Source organism: Tiliqua scincoides, chromosome 3 (genome assembly GCF_035046505.1).
Source record: "Tiliqua scincoides isolate rTilSci1 chromosome 3, rTilSci1.hap2, whole genome shotgun sequence".
NCBI classification, from domain to species: Eukaryota; Metazoa; Chordata; class Lepidosauria; order Squamata; family Scincidae; genus Tiliqua; species Tiliqua scincoides.
Window position 1 is genome coordinate 153,001,306 of NC_089823.1, and position 22,115 is coordinate 153,023,420.

A 22,115-nucleotide genomic window follows, 5' to 3' on the forward strand; every position below is an offset into this window, starting at 1 on the left:
CTAGGGATACAGGTCCCACCTGTAATTATTTCAACACCTGTTTCAATAACTTTCTGATACAGATCAGCTTTTGTGACACTACTTTGTCGCTCTTCAGCAGCAGTACAGTTGACTGTGTATCCCATGGTGTCATGTACAGTACTGCATAAGGATGCATTTTTCTAAAGAGTGTTCATGTCACTTTTGGAATTTGTGTTCTGTGCTAACTAAAACACTGGGATCCTTGGCCAATTCTCACATGTACCTATATAGAGTATTTTGTGTTCAATTTTACACCATGTCTGCTTGTCTACACCATGTGTACACTGGGGGCTCTAGCATCAGCCGAGACAGAAGAGGAACAAAGAACTGCAAACTGGAGTAGAGAACTATGCACTTTGTTCTATATAAAGTGATGATGGTCTTGATCAGGGCCATCCTGGGATTGTTGTTTACACTGAAAAAGAAACAAACATGCAGAGCCAAACCTGCACATGCATATCTATGACGTGTCCTAATTCTAAAAATGTAAACCTTCTCCTTTACAGTAAGCAGAAATCTCCCACCCCAAGGAGATTACCTACCCTGTCATACCTGTCTGTAAGCATCATTTGTTATATCTTCTGTTGTTCTTAGCCAAGTGTCAGGGTGATTGCTGGAACCTGCCAGTTTTAGCACAGAGGCTGCTTATACTGAAGGGCCTTCAGCAGTGGCATAGCTAATGATCATGTAGCCCAGTGCCAAGTTCAAAATGTTGCCCCGGAAGTGATGTCACAACTGGAAGTGACATCATGCCTGGGCTTTTTTAAAAGTGAAAATTGGGAGGAACCCATCTCCTCCCCGCAGCAGCTTGCCACCTACTTGCTCTGCTGCCTCCCCTGAGTCGGTGGCATAGCTAAGGCATCTATCTGCTACCTGGGGTCAAAGAAGATTTGTAGCCCCCCCCCCCCGACAAAATCAAATTAAGTAAATAAATACAAAGTGTGCCCCCGATAGGTTTGAGACACTGCTGGGATGAAGAGGGATGGTTATTCTCCCCTTGCTAAATATAAGAGGGGAATTTCTTGAAAAAGTACCTTTTACCCAGTTAGCAGGGGTAACTATATTATGATACATGGAAATGAGACACTTTATTGGTTTCATGCTGTATCATGCTGCATCATGATAACATGTCAATAACATAATATTTCGCTGGCTCTCAGCAGTCAGTCAGTCTCATAGTTCAGTTTTGAGTTATGAAAATCCACTTTTTGTTCCATAAGGCAATTGTTTTCATTTTCTGGTTAATTGGCCATAACTTTTGATAGAATACAGTTATTCTAGTGCAGTTTGTTTCATTGCATTCTGCATTAAATTACCTTTCAAATGATATATAACATGATGGTTTTAATCATACATACCAAGATTTTCACAATTTTGGTCACTAGTATCAAGCTCAGCTTGTTGCCCCCCTAAAGCTTCATGCCTGGTGCAACTGCTACCCCCTGCACCCCTTCAGCTATGCCACAGGCCTTCAGCACTTGCCTCAAGTCATACCTGCACAGGAATCAACTGATTTGCACTACTTTTCTCCAATTCAGCTATTTTCAACCATTGTGCTGTGGCACAATGGTGTCTGCAGGCTTGCCACAGGAGTTTGGGAGAGGATCATGTATTTTATTGCCATGTCACAGCCCAATCCTATCCACACTTTCCTGGGAGTAAGCCCCATTGACTCTAATGGGACTAACTTCTGAGTAGACATGCATAGGATTGGGCTGTCAGTGTGCTATGAGAGGAAAAGGGTTAAAATAGCTGCTCTAAGTGGCCCACTGTGTGTTTTCCTTGCTTTTGCTTCCTGCTGCTGAATTTATTTTGGTTAGAATAATAGTTCTATATATTACAGTATATTAATATATATTTATAATTTTACTGTTAGCCATATTGTGAAGCGTTTTTGGCACCAAAATTAATATATTAATAAATAAAGTTGGTAGAAATGCAGAAAAAAGCATTAAGAAATAAGAAATTTGCCCTCATCTCTGGTATATTCAAACATATGTTTGCCCACCTGCAGATTAAAGTGGTACAGGCCTCAGGGAAACATACTACATGCTTTTCCTCCTCTAGTTAATTAGCTAAGGTTTTTATTTCATGCAATCCCAAAGTCTCATGGTGGTTTCTCATTTGAAAATAAAGTCCCAAGAGGAAAAAAAAAATCATTGTTTGCACTTCTTTTTTAAAAACATTAGAGAAACAACAAAAATTCTTTACAGAAGTCAGCCAGTAGTTACTTACCCACCCATTTTCTTTTCTGCACAGCTTTCTTTCCTCTTCAAAATCCAACTTGGGCCTAAACCCTCCACTTTCTCACTCCATTGAGGCTGCAATCCTATCCACACTTACCTGGAAGTAAGCCACATTTACTATAATGGGACTTACTTCTAATTAGACAGGCATAGGATGGGGCCCTAAGGGGTGTAACTTTTCCTCCCCTTTGTAATCCATTCACTGTTCTTTAGTTCTCACCTGTGATTACCACCTCCCTGTTTTCCACACTCTCACAGCCATTTTCACTTTGGATATGGTTCTACCAAAGGCCACCCCACCCTCCATTTTGTAACTTATGAAAGAAAAGCCATACTAATTTCATGTTCAAAATCCACACCTGACTGCAGTCTTTTAAACATTAATGGCTTTGGGATGAAGCCACGGAAAAGTATTTCTTATGATTCTTAACTTATGTCTAAAGTGCACCTAAGCAAAGGCTTATCTTGGGGGGAGCCCGAGGGGTACATGACCTAGGCGTCACACCAGGGAGGTGCATAACTGCCCCCAGCGCCATCCAGTCACTTCCAGCACAGGTTTGCAATGGAGGACGAGGCACCACTCACTGCTGCAGCTCCATGTGCCCCATCCTTTTCCAAAGGGAAAAGTTCTGAAAGTCGAAACACTGCACTGCCCTCCAGGCAGAAACCAGAGGTGAATGCCTGCAAGACAGCACCCCGCCTTCTGGGGAGAGCCTGGAAGTGAGCTCCAGGTTCTCTTCAGAGGGCAGGGCAGGACAGGGCAGTACTGCAGCTGTTTTGCCAAATTCCCATTCCAAGCTTTGCCTATAGAACATATTTATTTATTTATTCATTCATTCATTCATTCATTCACCACCTTGCCTTGCTGAAGCAAATGCCCAAGGGGACTTATAGAGCTTTGTAATAAAGTACAAAATGTCACAACAAGTAAAAACCATCAAATGAGGCATTAAAACATTAATTTTAACATTGTATGGTGAAAAACAATATCAAAACAGAGCAAAAAAATTTAACAGAAAAGAGGAAAGAACTCAATGAGCTAATGGGGAACCGATAAGTACAGGGAAGCAGTCAAGTCATCACAGTATATCACAGATGTAGTGGGGCAAGAATCCACTCAGCAGCTAAATGCCTGATGAAACAGGAATCTTTGGAGGCTTTGCCAAAAAGCCATGAGAGAAGGAGTTGTTCTCAGTTCCTCTGGGAGGGCAGTCCACTGTTGTGGGGCCACCACAGAGAAGGCTTGCCTCTAAGCCAGGGGTGTCCAAAGTTTTTTGCAGGAGGGCCACATCGTCTCTCTGACACTGTGTTGGGGGCCGGGGGGGGGAAGAATTAATTTACATTTAAAATTTAAATAAATTTACATAAGTTTACATAAATAAATATATTAAAGATGAACTTATATGAATGCATGAAGGTCTTGCAATAGCTCAAGGCCTATAAAAGGCCCTGCACAAAGCAAGACTGGCCTTTCCTTTGCTGCTGCTACTGCATCACAGACGTAAAACAGCAAGCAGTGGAGGAAGCCCTCATCCCACAGCTTACGCAAGAGGTCAAACAGTCGCCATTACACTGAGAGCAGTTGCGTCGGGCCAGTGCAGGCTCCAGCAAATCTCCAGAGGGCCAGAGGCTCATTGGAGACTGGGGGCTCCCTGAGGGCCGCATTGAGAGGCCTTGAGGGCCGCATGTGGCCCCAGGGCCGGGGTTTGGGCACCCCTGCTCTAAGCCACCATTCCTCTCACTTGGGACAAACATATGCCCACTTTGAGCTAATTAGTTCCCCAGTCTTTCCCCAACAATGGCCCTAGTTCTGTGCTGCAGCACTGCTGGCCCCCACCACAAGGGTAGCTTGCCTGTTCGACCTGTAGAGGTCCTCCTTCCTCCCCTCTCCTGCCAGCAGCTTCTCCTGTCACCACAGCAACACCTTGGTTCCCAGCAGCTCTTGGGTGTGGCAGCCACACACCAGTCTCCAGCAGCCTGTTACAGCAATCTTCATTTGGTCCATCAGTCAGCTAGCCAGTCCATTAGCATACCCTCTTTCCTCCAAGCTCCTTCCTTCCTTCCTCACCAAGGGTGGGCAAACCCTGGCTTGCAGGCCATTTGTGGCCCTGGGGGACCCCTAATCTGGCCCACAGGAAGCCCCCAGTCTCCAATGAGCCTCTGGCCTATCAGAGACTATTGGAGCCTGCTACTGCCAGTCACAACTACCAGACACCAGCTGTGGGCCCAATTAGATCAAGGCCTTTTATAGTCTCCATGTGTTTGCTGTTTTTTTCCTGGGCATTATTTTAACTCCCCCTCCCCATTGCCTCTCAACAACTTATGTCTCCATGTGTTTCTGGCTTGGTCTGTATGTTTTCACTGTGAAAGAGGTATGTGGCAAACAGTTCATAGTTCTCATGTGGTCCTACATGCCTGTATTATAAATAAGCTCAGTAATATTCATTCTATAAGTTCTATCTCCATTCATTTATGTAAATTTTTTCAAATTTGAAATGTAATTTTTTCCCAGCCCCCAACACAGAGTCAGAGAGATGATATGGCCCTCCTGCCAAAATGTTTGCCTATACCTGTTCTATACCCTCCTCCAGGTGCTGCTTTTATCCCTGAGGGCCTTGTTTCCTCTAAGTGGCTGCAGCTGTGCAGCAGATCACTGCAATAAGGCCCTGGTGTTAACCCCATGGTTCCGGACCTGTCAGAGCAAGGACGGACACGCCCTTTCTCCTCAAGGGATCTTGTGCATTTCCATTACAGCAGCTTCCTCATTCTGTCCTTTTCCCTTTGCAGGGGTGTCCAAAGTTTTTTGCAGGAGGGCCACATCGTCTCTCTGACACTGTGTTGGGGGCCGGGGGGGGGGGGAAGAATTAATTTACATTTAAAATTTAAATAAATTTACATAAGTTTACATAAATAAATATATTAAAGATGAACTTATATGAATGCATGAAGGTCTTGCAATAGCTCAAGGCCTATAAAAGGCCCTGCACAAAGCAAGACTGGCCTTTCCTTTGCTGCTGCTACTGCATCACAGATGTAAAACAGCAAGCAGTGGAGGAAGCCCTCATCCCACACCTTACGCAAGAGTTCAAACAGTCACCATTACACTGAGAGCAGTTGCATCGGGCCAGTGCAGGCTCCAGCAAATCTCCAGAGGGCCAGAGGCTCATTGGAGACTGGGGGCTCCCTGAGGGCCGCATTGAGAGGCCTTGAGGGCCGCATGTGGCCCCAGGGCCGGGGTTTCGGCACCCCTGCTTTAGAGGCTCCCAGCCTACAAAGGGAAATGGACCTGGCACACCAAGTTGTAGCCCTCCCGGGCACACCAAGTTGCAGCAAATGTCCTGCCCTCCCAGGAAACCCAGAAGTGACATTACGACATCACATGATGTCACTGCCCTGGTTGCTGGGGCAGTTTGTTAAGGCCCTGCGTCTAAGATACAGGTTTTGGGGACACATCTAATATAGGGTTTCTTGAGCCAAGAGAAATACAGATGATACATAGGCATATTCTTTTACAAATGCGTTTTAAGATTACCACATAACTGAGCTTTGAATGCTTTAATTTAGGCACTTCCCATGGCAAACTACACACCATTCAGCTCTTAGCAGCTCCTTCCTGCCACAGCAACCATCAGAGCTACTTATATGAACCATCTTGGTCTTAGAGGAGGAGATGCCAAAACAGCCTGGACCAAACTACACATTACAGTAAGCATGTTATTGGCCCTTGCATACTTGTCACCCTATTTAGCAATGACAGGGAAAGGTCCAGAACTGGACCAGTGTAACCAGAGGGAGAGATTTAGATTCTGCAGTTTTGGGGTCAATGAAGACTTCCTTAATAGGGAGATTGTGATGACCTTGGTGTTCGCACATAGAACATTTCAATTTTTGCAGATTTGGTCACGCCCTGAGCTGCAGGCTTGGCCACCTCTTGCTTGAGCATTGTTATAGTCTCCTTTCCACAACGATGTGATAAATTAGGCAACTTCCAAAGCTTGGTTAGCTTTTCAGTGTAGTCCAGCAGAGCAAAAGCTTGTCTAATCGGGTGCTACACTCCTCCACCATCTGTTTGGAACCTAATTACAAATGCAAAAAGGAAACGTGCTTTACAATTGCACCCGTAAAAAGCTGTAAATGATTTAAACGCATGCATATGTTCCCTGCAGAATTCAGCATGCATCTGCGGCTCTTGCTCCTCACATTACAGACACAAATCAAGGGAAAAGTACCCAACTCTGACTAACAAAATGTCCCTTGGTTGGCAATTTTTCCCCCTCCTATTTTGATCCTCTTTGGAATGGTAAACAGGGCTGCTTTGAAACGATCCATCCGACTTCATTTTCCTCGCTTGCCTTTTCATCAACCTCACGTAAATGTAGCGCAAATCATTCTGTGAAAGCAGAGGAAAGGAAAACAGGACCAGGAAGACAGAAGGTGATTCTGCATCTGGGCTACTTACTGCAAATTATACCCTCATATAGCCCTGCACCAAGGTGATAGGCAACAAAATATTGTGGAGCCACCGGAATATATTTTCTCTCATAGTGCTCTTGTAAGCATATACAGAGTACAGGTAGATGTTTTCTATTGCTACCACAGTTGGTAATAAGCTGCTCTACAGTTACAAGACTTTGGCTGCAGATCTATACACACTTAACATGGGAATAAGTCCCACTGTACTCAGTGAGAGATATGCTTAACATAATCTGCCTGTGGTTTGTGATAGCCCTGGGACAAATAACTGACAACCCAATACTATCCACACTTTCCTGGGAGTAAGCCCCATTGACTCTAATGGGACTTACTTCTGAGTAGACATGCATAGGATTGGGCTGTGTATCATATATGGTGGGCTACCACAGGCTCAGAAATCTCCAATTGTTATTGTTGGACAGGAACTGCAAAAACAGGAGATTGGGAAGCAACCAGCAACAGGTTGGTGGTTATGTTTGGTTTGGTGGGTCACATGCTGTGCCAGCTTAGGTTAGGTATATACAGATACACTCTTGTTCTGGCTGAGGTGCAAGTCAACGGTGATGAAGGGGGAATAAGATAGAAGTTTGTACAATTCTGCATGGTGTGGAGAAAGTGGCTAGAGAGGTTTTTTCCCTTTGATAATACTCAAACCTGGGGCCATCCAATGAAACTGATTGGCAGGAGATTTGAGACAGATGAAGAGGGAGAACTTCACAGAGCACACAATTAATGTATGGAATGTCCTGCTACAAAGTGGTGTACAAAGTCTAGCTTGGATGGCTTCAAAAGGAGGTTAGACAGAGTCAATGGAGGTGGCTAACAGTCATGGCTGTCAGTTACAATATGCTACCTCCAGGTTCAGAGGATGTGTGTATCTGAGAACCAGTTGCTGGAAAGCATCAGTGGGAGAAAGCTATTTGCCTGCATGACCTGCTTTTAGGCTTCCCAGAGGAATCTAGTTGACAATTGTGAGAAACAGGGTAGATAGGCCTTCCATCTAATACTGCAGGTGGCTTTTATGTTGTCAGGGTGTTAGACCAGGAAACTAGGGTTCACTTGGCTACAAATCTCACTGGGTCATCTTGAGCTAGTAATAGGCTGCAATCCTATAGACACCCACCTGGGAGTAAGATCCATCAGTGAGACTTACTTCTGAGTAGAAGGTATGCATTGGATTATGCCTACAACCTCTTAGCCTAACTTACCTCACATGGGTATTGTGAGAATAAAATGGAGAAGATGGCAACAGGTGATCCACTGTCCTGAACTACATGGACAGAGGGTGGGATAAAAATGTCATAAATAGGAGATGTATTGTGACCAAATTCATTAAACCCACTGCAAGTAACTATTCAGGCTTTAAAACATTCCCAGTGGAAGTATTTATCATGCTGCTCTACTGTGCGAACAGTGTTCTAATTATTCTGAAGAGGCAATGGTCACACACATGAGATGAGGAGGATTTTTCATTGCAGTAATCAAGCCCTTCACAAGTCTGTTGGCTTCAGTCCTGGAAGCTGCAGCTTGGGGGCTTGCTCTGAAAAACACTTGCAGGCATTACATTGATAGGCATGTTGAATTAGTGGATTTCATAGTGGTCAAGTGCTGCAAGAGTCTTGGCACCATCAGAGACCAAGGCAGTGATGAGCTTCCAAGCCAGGCCTGCAAGAATTTAGATATCCTGACTACCATATGCCGTTGAGGGTGCTTCAGGAGAAGAGGCTTGTTTTTGAGAGTGTCAGGCATGTTCCATGACAGTGTGCCATGGACCAATTCCCCTGTGCTTATAAAACAAAAGGGAGATTAGATATTCCAATCCTATATACATGTTTACTCAGAAATGAATCCCGCTATGTTCAGTGGGGCTTACACTCATGAAAGTTTTGCAGATAATTTATAAAAATGGGGGATGATCTCAGCATAGTTAACCATGTTTAAAACAGTGGGATTTCAGTGGGAGAGTTGAGCACTCTTTGAAGTCCCAATTATTTCAGTCAGAGAGCATTAAAACTGCTCAATTTTATGTAGATATGCCTACTGTGCTTTAAAATATGCTGATTTTGCCATCAGTATCACTAATGAATATTTGATGGTCTAAGGCAGGGGTGCCCAAAGTCTTTGGCAGGAGGGCCACATCATCTCTCTGACACTGGGGCCTGGGGAAAAAAGAATTTACATTTAAAATTTGAATAAATTTGCATAAGATTACATAAATGAATATATTAAAGACGAACTTATATGAATGAATGAAGGTCTTGCAATAGCTCAAGGCCTATAAAAGGTCTTGCACAAAGCAAGGCTGGCCTTTCCTTTGCTGCTGCTACTGCATCACAGACGTGAAACAGCAAGCAGTGGAGGAAGCCCTCATCCCACAGTTCACACGAGAGGTCAAACAATCGCCCTCACACTGAGAGCAGTTGCGTCGGGCCAGTGTGGGCTCCAACAAATCTCTGGAGGGCCAGAGGCTCATTGGAGACTGGGGGCTCCCTGAGGGCCGCATTGAGAGGCCTCAAGGGCTGCAAGTGGCCCTAGGACCGGGGCTTGGGCACCCCTGGTCTAAGGCAGTGTTTTTCAAATTGTGAGGTGGGACCCACTTGGTGGATCACAAGCCAATTTCAGGTGGGTTCCCAGTCATTTCAGTATTTTATTTTTAATATGATGCTACCGTGGTATGTGACTGCCTTTCAGGAAATGTTACAGATCTGTACTTTTAATAGGCTACTGTGTATATGCTTTTAACAATAATAGTAAATGGGACTTACTCCTGGGTAAGTGTGGGTAGGATTGCAGCCTAGAATTGTTAAAAAAAAAATTGCCTGCTTGTTGATGTCACTTCCGGTCATGAGATCACTTCCGGTGGGTCCTGACAGATTCTCATTCTAAAAAGCAGGTCCTGGTGCTAAAGGTTTGAGAACCACTGGTCTGAGGTATTTGATTTTCTCTGTGAATGACTTTATGAGCTTTTTTGTTGAAAAACAGTATATCATCTTTAATAAGAACAATAATAATCTGAATCAGAGCTGGCTTCAGAGGGTGAGCCTATCTGGGCACATGCCAAGGGCTCATGAGCCCTGAAGGGCCTTGCATTCCCACCTCTTCTTTGGCTGCTGCAGAAGTCATGGCTGCCTCAAAAGCTAATATATGTTTGTCTGGTTCAGCTATGTCAGTCTGGTGAGCTGGAAGAGGCCACATGGGACCCTTATGTGCCAAAGTGTGCCACAGCACACACTTTGGGAACCTCTGCTCTAGGGTTAGTGGGAGAATCCCCGTTCGCCTCTGGGGAAGGGAGAGAAAAGTGTTCAGCAGACATTTATGGCCAGGATCCTCCCAGGGGTAGCAGAAACTACCACCTTTGGGAGCATGCTAGAATGGGAAGGGGAGGAACTGCCTGCCTGCTCTCCTCACTGCGTGCTGTCCTCACTGCATAGGATGTCATGCCAAGGAAGGGACAGGTGATTCTGGAGAATAGTGCATGCACACATAGTGCCTTCCAACTCATTAGCGTCCTAGGATCCTGATGATCCGAGTTTTGATGACTCTCTGAAACTGGTCAACAGTAGTTCTCTTTCAACACTGTATGCAGTATAAAAACTGTAGGTCAGATTTGATTGTAATTAACTATTCCTAGTATGAATAATTTGTTAGGTGTGCCATCACTGACAGCATACAGAGAAAGTGAGGAAAAATGGGGAGGGGGTGACAAGGAAATTTATGCCACTGTTTCTGGATTCTGGCATAATGCTGTCTGAAATACTTATGGTAAAATAAAGCAAAATACAGGATTTAATTCTGTGTTGCATCTCAGTGCAGGAAAAATGATACTTAATTTTTTTTTTTAAAGGTTTGGAGCCATCTTCAACTCCACACCTTGGTATTTTATGCCGTTTCTGTCCAATGTTGCATATACGCAACAGGGATAAAATATATTCACCTGCGGACTGGGCAGAAAACAGGTTAAGGGAGAGAAATAAGTGCATATCAAATATTTGTGCTCATTTCCTGTAATAGCCTGTGGACTCTCCTTTTTCTCCCAGCAGTTTATTTGTAAGACCTTTTAACTCTCACTCACTTTTGTGAGACCAGGAGGAAAGGGCAACAAGGTTCTGGTATCCTCAGTGGTTCTCAAACTTTTAGCACCGGGTCCCACTTTTTACAATGAGAATCTGTCAGGACCCACCACAAGTGACGTCATGTCCGGAAGTGACCCACCTGAAATTGAATGGGGACCCACCTGAAAGTGGCTCGTGACCCACCTAGTGGGTCCTGACCCACAGTTTGACACTGCTGTACAGCAGTGGCTCCCAAACTTATTGTGGTCACAGTACCCTGCAGTCATGATGCCCTGTTGCGGCAGCACAATTGCCCAGCTCTCCTGCAAAGGCACTTTCTCAGGTGCCACCATCTTGAATTGCGTGAGTGCTTGTGTGATTCAAGATGGCAGCACTTGGGGAAGCCAGTAAGAAGAGGCTACTGGGGACAAACTATGGCACCCCTTTGAAGGTGCAGCAACACACTGTTTGGGAACCACTGTTTGATAAATACACAGAGGAAAGGTTGGGAACTGTGGCTGTATAATGCAGAGATGAGAAAAACTGCACCTCTCCAATTTCCATCCCTTCAAAGGTACAGGAACCCTGACCTCCTTTGCACCTGATTGCCTTTTTCTGTTCTGTTATATGCAGCTTGTGCTTTGGGCTCAGAATGGTATGTTATTGTATTTCTACTAACTACTCATTCTAATAAACTGTTGCAAATGTGTTAAGCTACACAGTTTTCACTATATTAATGTAAGATAGAGAGAAAATAATAAGCCTCTGAATATTCAAGTGTGCCTCTGCTACTTATTCGAGGGAACATTATTCCTAAAAGCTATATTAGCCAGCTGTAAAAACTTAGTCTAGAATGTGCAACCAGCATCTGTGTATAATCTGAGAAGGAAGCTCATCACCTTGCTTAAAGATTCACCTTTTAACCATTGGAAGGAGCTTCCTCTAATTTCTAGAAAGGAGCTTTTTCTTCATCTTGTTTATCTTATTCTCCTAAAACAGTGGTTCCCAACCTGTGAGGCACAGCTCCTAGGGGCAGTGCAGCAACCATGCAGGGGTGTCAAGCAGCAAGTACCCAGTGTGATGCTGAAAACAGCGGTAAGACATTTAGCTACTGGAAGGGCAAACTCTGAGCCTCTCATTACCATTTTCAGCATTGCTCCATGGTCTCTGACCCAGAAGTAACAGGCAATGACGTCATTGCGTCATGTGTCACCGCCACTTACTTCTAGGTTCCAAGCTCCACACCAGCACAGGTTTGGGCATTGTGGCAGCAGAAAGTTTGGGGACCACTGCCATAAAGGGTCAGACTTGACCCACCAGTTCAGTGTTTGGGAATAGTTACCTTCCAGCTGTTATAGGAAATATATTCTAACATCTATCTCTTTTGCAGCCTCATCATAATAGAGCATGCAGTTTAGTTCAAGCTGTCTGTCACTAATCATTCTCCACCACTACATTCTCATCCTTTGAGTGCATTTTTGATTGAACTGTTAGGGAAGCACCCTCTAAGTTCCAATCCCTCCACAATTTTCAGACATAGATCCTATGCTTTTAACAGAGAGTGAAAGAAGACCATGTCCACTGGGTAAGGGGCCAATCCAACCAGCAGCCCTCTGTTACTGGCTGAGCTCAGTTCTCCCAAGGGACATAGACAGTTGTTAACATTGGACCTCTCAGGGTGCTGGGCCTTTTGCAGCAGCCCAAGGATGCCTTATGCTGACAACACTAGACACAGTTCTACATTCTGCAGTTGCACCACATCATCTTGAGTACAGGGCACCAAAGCCAGCATGCCAGGAATCTCCAAATTGTTACTGTTTCTAGCCTATACAGCTAAGTTAGACTAATAGCATGTGGTTGACACCTAGCAGCATCTTAAAAACTGGCAGGAAGGCCATACCTGAGTAGGCTTTCCAGTGGCTGGATGTAGAGACCAGTCATCTGTATAAGAACTTGCTGTAAATGATAGACAACTGTGCACAGGTTGCGTCAATCAGATTTACTTGGTTCAAGTTTGCCTTTTTTTGGGCACAGAATACACAGTCTTGCTTTTAGCAGTCTTTTACCTAAAGATACACTGTGGGAAGAGAGAGGCAGTTGGAAAAACAAGTGCTCCGTATCACAAGTAATAGAATTCATTTGCTGCTGTACACATCCTTTCCCCTGGTCACTATCTGTCAGGGTCCAGAGAGGGACCACCAGCAACTACATGCTGATCCAGGGCAGTAGTGCCTAAGTGTAGCATGCTCATTCCCTTCTCATCCCCCTCCCTTTACCTTGTTTGGACATGCAACTTACCAGGAAAAGGCCTTGGTAGTTTGAATCTTCTGCCACCTGCCCAGGAGATCAGGCTAGCCAGAGGGGCTCCCTGGGCAGAACTCCCTCCTAGAACAATACTGAATTGACATTAGCAAAAAGGGGGAGGGGTCAATTTAACCTGCAGTCAAGACTGTGGGATGCAGTAATATAAATGATCTGCAGATGGCATTGAGACCCTGTGGAATCTCACACATGTTAACTCAGAGCTAGCTTCCTGGGAGTTTTGAATGAGCTTATACAGCACAGAGAAGATAAGACAAAATCAACATATTCTCACTAATACTGATTCCTTGCTTTGTACCTGGATGTCAACCCTTGCATTTCCCAAGGTGGCTAGTAGCTCTTCCTTGTCTGGAACTCCCTGCTGGAGCCTGGATAACTGGAGGAGGAAGAAGAGAGGGAACTTCTGCCTGCTTGGGAATTTATTGTTCATCTGGAACAGGGGTCTCCAAACTTTTTGGCTAGAGGGCTGCATCAAATATCTGGCATGGTGTGGAGGGCCGGAAAAAAAATTTAAATATAAAATTTAAATAAATAAATTAGAGATGGAACTTAGATGAGTGAATAAATGAATGAATGGGCTCATTCATTCAACCTCTCTGGCCCTCAGAACACCCTCCAGACACAATCAGAGCACAGTTCTGGTCATGTTCAGCTGAGTGGGCCAGAGGCTTTCAGGCGACCCCGGGCTGGGGTTTGGAGGCCCCTGATCTGGAAGGATGTCATCCTGCTCTCTGACTGGAGGAGTGCCAGCCACCTGACCACTCTGGTCAGTCTCCTTGAAACTGATTGAACCATTTTTACTGGTCTCAACCGCTTCCTAATCTACATTTCCTCTCCACTCATGCTGTCTAACAGCTTTTGTAATTTGCATCCCAGCTCTGAAACACAGAGGTTGGGATTACTGAGTTTTAAACTGGATCTCACATGAACATATAGACAAAAGATATATACATAAAATATAGACATTTTGTGACAAGCACTTAGTGTTTTAAGACATTTTATAACTAAATAGGCAGGCAAGTAATAACTTCAAATACATGATAAGATCAAAGCAATCAATGCAAATACATGGCCAGATTACTTTAATTGTGTGCAATACTAAATGCCCTGTTTTATGTGTTATTTTTCCCTTTCTCAGTACTCCAGTAAACACACACACAATTCATAACAGCTGTCAAGAGTGTCCTACAGAGACAGGTATCTGTAGGAATTGGAGGTGCAGAAGATTTGTATTATAAAATGAGGCATCCAGTGAAGCACCATTTACTATAACCAACAAGACTCTTTCCAATGCAGTCCCTGTCTGTCAAGTTAACATAGAAACACACTTGAGTTCCAACGAGAGAGAGAGAGAGAGAGAGAGAGAGAGAGAGAGAGAGAGAGAGAGAGAGAGAGAGAGTAGTGCTACTCTGTATCTCAAACTCACTGTATGAGCTATATTAAACACAAACCACATGTGTGCAGAAGTCTCTACTGGACTCTCCAACATCATGGAAAGGGGCCAAGCATGTGACAGGATACTGGTAGAGGTTTGGCAATCCAATCAATCTTCAGCAAAACACTGCTGGGTCCCAAACCATCCCCTTGGAGCCTGAGTTTATGGACTTAATTTTTTAAAATGTTAGATTTATACACTTTTTTTCTGCCCTGAGACACTCAAAGCAGATTACAACCAATAATTAAACACAAAATTATATTGTAAGTTACCAAATAAACTGATTACGTGATCATAAGACAATTTGTAACATACATCACAGTATATAGAACCTAGGCAGGATCAAGCTCAAAAAATTCAAAAAAGGCCTGGCAAAACAGGTATTTTAAGTGAGAGCCTAAGGCTGCAGTCCTAAGAACACTTACCTGGGTGTAAGCTCTATTGAACAAAATGGGAGCAAACTTATATAGAATTATGCTATCAGTCTCTCAACAAACTGAAGCCCCAGTCCTACTGAGGCCTTGTGCTGCATGCAGAGGTATCTGTACGTTAACGGTATTTGACAATTTCATTTACCAAATTAGACATGAACTGCACTTTGTAGGCACTTGATTGCAGCTATATCAGAATTCTAAAATAAAGAAAACTCCTGCAAGAAATATACTCTGAAATATACTTTGGGCTAGTTTTTATGTACACACACAGCTCATTCCAGAATGGATCAGCCCAGGGTATTTTCCAAACCCTTTTATCTGTGCTGTTTTCCAAATGGAAAAGCAAATCAGAGGTGTGAGACTAATCACATCCAGTCAGCCTAGGTCATAAATCCATCCAGCAAAGACCGAAGGATTTCCTAATGGAACAAGCACTCACTCACTATGTCCAGAGCTTACACAATGGCATATCACAAACCATAAAGCTGCATGCCTACTCACCTTGGGCTTTATATTTATTTCTAAATTACCTATAAAGCTGTAAGTACGCATTACTAGTGATCTTGAAGTAAATAGCAAACACATACTTGGGGAACTCCATTTTCAGTGACTGCTGTCAATCATGTCTAGGAAACCACTGTATCTGCTAGTTCCATTCTCTTCTTTACATCCAGTAATAAAAACCAGCAGAAGCAAAAAATGTTGATAGCTACGTGATATGGGATTTAAAAAAATACTTCTGCCCATAACACAACAAACCACATTCTTGTACATGATGGACAAGACTGTTTTTGACAATGGGATCACATTATTTTTTCAATTAGCATTCTGTCAAGTGTTAAATACTGAACCACAAAAATCTTTTAATCATCTCCTAAATTCAGCCACAACAGACAATTGGTCGACTGTGCTGCAAACACTGCCTCAGCAATGTATTTCGTAGCCCCCAGAAGTGGAGCACCCAAGCTGAACCAATGTTTCAATAGCAAACTTCACCAGAATCTCTTTTGTATAACTTGGATGCATTTCTATGGAGCTTGCATTGGAGAAGGTCTCAATTAGACTGCACTCTTAAGTGCTTTGCCTGTAGAGAACAGCTTATATACCAAGGTTGTCTTTGCAACAGTTGTCCTAAAATGTAAAAAATTAATATCCAGCAATGTTACAATCTGTTTTCCATTGGCTTCAAGTGCACAAACAGGTGTGGTAATCTGGATGCCTTTAGTGGTCCACTTTGCAAAGTAGGGGGAAGAAGCAAGGCACATCTCATGCACCTGACCTTCCTACACTTCCTCAGGTAACTCAAAAACTGTGGAGAGCCATCAAAATGGAGTAGGTCCACCTGGAAGGGAAAAGGCCAGAAAGAGGATAGCCACCCACACCCTACTTCTCTCTTGAATAATTCCAATTTCCAAAAGTTTCTCTCAGTGCAGAAGCCAACTGCTACAGGAGTGATTTGGGAAGCCAACTAGCCTCACCAGTGCTAACTCCTTAGCACCCATACTTGCCCTTTGCAGCATTACCCCTGATCAACCTGTGAAATTGTGAGGGGTGATAGCTCTTATTCTGGTCAGAATGAAACAGGCAAGTAAATTGTAAAAAATAACAGTTTATTAAGAAAGATAAAAAAGAGGAATGAGAAAAGGTCACATAGGCCAAAAACAGGTACTTGCACTCAGAGGGAAAAGAAAATAATAACACCTACCTACCTTGTTTCACCTAGACAAGGGCCAGACTTTCTGTTCCACTCAATACACATCCAAGGCTAAGCCTTTCTGATAGATGTGCAAGTTACTGAAGTTAAAATGGAGAATGCCCAAACTAACTCATCAAAGCCAACACCCCTCTTAAAGGGACTTTTTGTTAGGGTGAAGGAGTCTCATCACCACAGTAGGTTCCTACATGAACATGACTGCAAATACACCACTGCATGTGATGAGTACACACATCCCCCTCATCACATGCACACTATACAGGAGATTGCTGTATAGTCGTCACATGGTCCACTGCACATACATCATGCACAGGGTTTTTTCTACCTGTGATTTATGTAAGAAATCATCATGGGTGAAGAAGCTATAGAACAGTGAAGCCCTAGCACTTACACCAGATATATTGCAAGTTTTAAAAATTGTGCCTTTGCTTTCATATGAGTACCCTTTACCAAAAGGAGGGAGGGAAGCATACTACTCAAGTGGACCAATTTTATGTACTTTAAATCTAAATACTAGATACAGTTTAGAAGCCAATTAAATTATATGATATCACCTTCTGGGGGCCCCTTTTGACTGATATACAAATTGGTAACTTCAGTTTGCATTGTTCCTATCAACACATTATAATTAAACAAACATATAATGGTTATTTTTACACCATGATTAATGATAATACAAGACCTCCAAAACAAGATGTTCGATCTGCTAGTCTAAAATGCCCTCCTTTACTATATATTTTGGTTTACCCAAGCAATTACCCTGGATTTCAGAGAGGAAAGAAATTCCATTCTTCAGCACCATCCAATCCCGTTAGCTGAATAAAACTTGTAGTTCAGCCACTCTAGACCCAGAATGATTTCTTTTGGAATCACCACAGGGTGAGCGCTCAATATCAATGAATAATAATTGAGAAAAATAAACACTACTCATGAAGTCCACAGTTCCAAAGATGCAGATGATACAAGATTAATGATAATAAGATTCAAAGATAACCATTTTAATCAGTCTGTTGCTGAGGTATTTTAGTCACAGTAAAGAGGTGTTGTCACATTCCTTGATGTTGACAGCAAGACCTTGTGTCTTATTCATTAGAAATAAAAGGCTTGAGCAATAAATGGTTGCGTCAGTCACCCTGCCACGCTCCATCTAATTTTATTTGAAGTGACGAACTTAGCAGCTGGTATCTCAAATAAAAGAGTGCCAGTCATTATGATACCCTCTTTTGTTTTAAGTATTTACTTAAAGTCCCCTATGCTTTTTCCGATATTTCTTCTCCAATATCTGTGTCAGTACCTTATACAAAAATACACAGAATGCTAGCTTAATTCAAGGGTACATAAAGGCAGATAGAGTTGTGTATGGAGGGGAGGAAGAGACACCTATACATTATCTAGATCAATACAAATTTCCAAATCCTGGGCTGGATACTTGCTGGAAAGAATAAGCAAGCATGAAGGAGGGGTATTTATTTAAACCTTGCCCACTGATTTCCCCTGCAAACGTCCCATAGGTTGATTCTCTCCCAACCCGACTTATTCCCAAAGCCTATCAGGAATAGGTGGGCGGGAATTATTAACAATAGTTTCGGGAGGGGTAGAACTTGTAAAATGTCCTCTCTTGCTTATTGACTCCCCCCCTACAACCTACTCTTGCCTACTGACTCCCCCCAGCAACCTACTCTCCCCCCTCATAGTTGCTTGCTGAGAAAATACACCCTGAATTTGTAAGGTCTAATTCTGCCCTCAACTAAGCATCCCGCTACGATGTTATTCACATTCACAGTCCACCATCAGCAGCAAAAATGGCATTCCAGGCTAATCCCCTCTACATTTACCCTGAGGATTGGCCAGTTTGAGTTTGCTTTTAAAAAAAATAAATAAGAAGATCCTTGAAATAGTGATTTATGTGGACACAGGTAGTGTTTTGGATGCATTTCCAAAAGAGAGTCAGTGTTTGGGATACCTGGCAATGAATAACCAGGGCTAAATACCTGGACAGATATAATAGGACAAATCTCACACCCTTCCCTGTTTTAGGACACTTGTGCATTATAAAGTTCGAATACAGGAAGAGTTTAGTTTCTACTAATTCTGGCTTCTTGGCACTCAACTTTGTAATTCCCCATAGGCACTTGGCAGAAATACACATTGAACTTGGGCATCTTATTGCTTAGTGGCACACACTTTTCATTAAGCATTGTTCCATATCCTCCCTTTTTTAAAATAGTAGTTACTTCCTAACTAATATCTATTTACAGTATACAGTCTTATCCTCAGTTTAGGAAACTTGAATTTATGAGGAGCTTCTGTAAAGGGTTAGATCAATGCAGTTTTTTGTTGTTATAAAAACAATTGCTTTTATATTTTAGCAGCTCAGACGAATAGCCCAATCCTATTTTAGGTCAGCCTGCAGGGTGCAGCAGTGCTGAGGCAGCCTTTGCTGCAGCCAGCAGGCTGGCCAGGGACCATGGTATGATGGGCAGATAAGTAAACAATATCGTTACTGGTACAAGTCTGAATGAACCCAAGGGGCATGGTGAGGCCAGGCTGATGGCACAGGATACTGACAGCACTGTTTCCACTGATAAATGCCCCTGCCCTCCCCTGGTATGCCTCCTGGTGATGACAATCCCCACCCTGATCCTCCCCCTCACTGGTTGATCCTACCCCCTCTATCAACAGCCTCCACTCCCCCACTGTGCCAACTCACCTCCTCTGCTAGTGGGTTGCACACTCAGTTGCCACCATTTCACTGGTGGCAGAAGGTGTACTGTGCACATTGTTGCTGTGCCACAGTGCAGCTGGAGTAGGCCTTCCACTGACAAAATGCTTATTCCATCAGTGGAAGGAGCCCATAGGATTGGGCTGTAAGTGCAATAAAATAATTTAGAATTGGGGTTTAATTTCTTTGTACCCCGAGCATAAAACCATAAAACCCTGCCATAAAACCCTGTGAAGAAGGTCCTTTTGACTCAAAAACAGAGTCAAAATATTACAACTAGAAAATCTTCTAAAAGTGGAACCCCACAGCCAGATAAAAGAAGCTTCCACAACGCATCACAAGGTTGTGAATTTGACCCCATAACAGGGTGATGCATTTCAAAGCTTTCCTCCCACTGCTACAGGCGGGAGTACACAGAGCTCTTAGAAGAGAAAACAGTTGTCTTTAGCACTTTTTTGTCTTGTCTTTTCATAATGGATCAAGTTCCGTGAACGGACTCAAATACCTCCACCTCTCCCTTTCTATATGAGATGGACCATAAGAACTGAGAAGGCTGATCCCAAAGCCAACCCCAGCTGCAAGAATACCATCATCAATACTCCTGCTGCCTCTGACAGTTCTTTTGGTGTCACTTTTGGGCCATATATAATTGACAACGTACTCAGGTAGCCATTGCTGAACCCCAGGAGTAATGTGAAGATCACAGGGTAAACATCCTGGGCAAAGATCACCCTTGCAATGTGCATTCGAGGCCGATAGTTGCAAAGCATGAAGAGTGGCACGAAGAACGTTCTCAGCAGAACCATAGCAGGCAACAGCTTGCTCCTCGGTCCAGGGACCTGGATCCAGACAGTGATTTGCCGTCCACACCAGTCAGCAAAGTTGTACAGAAGAAAACAGGTGAGGGGGGTGAAGTACTTATTTGTCCACACGCTCTCTCTGTCCTTGTTGACAGACTCTATACTTGATGAGATCGCAGGGAAAATGATGATGGAAATGAAATAGGTGTAGAAAACACAGAAGCCCAACATACTGGTCTTCTTCAGGATAGACCCCAAAGGGGGAATGCTTCCTGTATTGTTCCTGTCTGGTGGAAACAGGCTGGTGTTGCCTGTTGCCAAATCCTCCTCTCCCAAGCAATCAGTGGGTAAGGTCCTAGGTGGCTGTGCAATTCTCTGTTGGCGTCTAATATAGTACCTGAAAGAGGACAGAAAAAACTACTATCAGAAACAAACTATCCAACAAACAAAAATCTAGATGGAAAAGCTGGGGCTGGAACCAAAAGAAGAACACTGGCAAACAGCTCTACAAGGACATTTCATCACGGCTTGCCCCCACCACCACTTTACCAGCACTGGCACAGGCTTGGTCTGTTGGTGGCAAGCATGTGGCGCTACTGGCTGCTTTCACTGGCAGCTCTGACACACTCAGCAACAATGCACCACTTATGATGATAGTGCCATGCCGTTTATGATGGCGGAACATGTTCCACCATCATAAAGAGCCCATAGGATTCGGCCACAAGGACCAGACAGGCCACTGTGAGCAGAACAACAGTTGAGTAAGTATCTGAACTGACCCATAGTCCTTGTGAAACAGAACATACAACATCTTCTGTGTGAGATGCTTCTGATTTAAAAACAACAACAAAGCTTGTCAGTTATTTTAAAATGCTACTATAAGTCTACCAGGTAAACATACATAGAGCACTCCACTTCTAAAATCTGCAGTGAAGAAAATTGATAAAGGGATATACTGGATCAAGACAAAAGTCAAAATCACCATCTCTAATGTTACACTGTTGCTTTAAAAAGAGCTGGTGTACACATCGTAACAAGTATTCTAAATACTGAGTTCTGGTTTTAGGGCTTTCTGGATAAAATATTTAAAATGACCAGTCACTTCCTAAAAAGGAAAAAGAAGCTGACCTCCACTTTGTAAGACTACCTACTTACATACTCTGAGTGTAGATTTTCTACACTCAGTAAAAAACTAATAGCAGTTTTGGTAACTTCTTTGATCATGTCATTTTCAGGGAGCTCTCTTATGGATAGTTTGCACAGTACAATCTACCTGCTTTCATCTTTTTATAAGAAAGCTGTAATGTGTGAACTCCTCCTTAATTCGTTTTTAAACACACATTTAAAAGAACAAAACATGGTTTGGGTACAATCTAGCCAAAATTAAGCATGCTACAGTTTACTGATTTTACTGACAGTTAAAAGGTGTTTAAATCTCTCCAACTGAAATCAATGAGGTTTAAAAGTGCTTAATTCTGACTGAATCATCTCCTTCAAGTGTTGTTTCTAATGCTTTTTCCAATATGATTAACAGCTACTCTTTGGTGACAATTTATTCTTGAAGTGGTACACAGTAAAATTCTAATAACCCAGCATCCAATAGTGTGGCGATCCCAAAAGTCCAGCATCAAAATGAACACAGAAGTGATTGAACTTCTGCAAAGCACAAGCAGCAAGGCAGCAGCGGAAGCAGCTGAGTCATGCAAATCTGGTCAGGACCAGATCGGTCTGCCACTGGCATTGTGTGATGCAAGTCAGTGCTTATGTTTTCTCCAGCTGTTTCAATTCTATGATTACATGAAGGGTCCAATCCTATCCAACTTTCCAGTGCCGATGCAACCACGCCAATGAGGTGGGTGCTGCATCCTGCAGTGGGGAAGGGCAGTCACGGAGGCC

General features: G+C 43.3%; 1 protein-coding gene across 1 annotated transcript in view; it reads right to left on the reverse strand.

The window, feature by feature from the left end:
• Positions 1-16,576: 16,576 nt before the first annotated feature.
• Positions 16,577-22,115, reverse strand: part of SLC29A3 (solute carrier family 29 member 3) — a 41,464-nt gene continuing 35,925 nt past the window's right edge. The window contains exon 6 of the mRNA XM_066620422.1: positions 16,577-20,616. Coding sequence (XP_066476519.1) covers positions 19,941-20,616 — 676 coding nt within the window. The 3' untranslated portion in view covers positions 16,577-19,940. The remainder of the gene's footprint in view (positions 20,617-22,115) is intronic.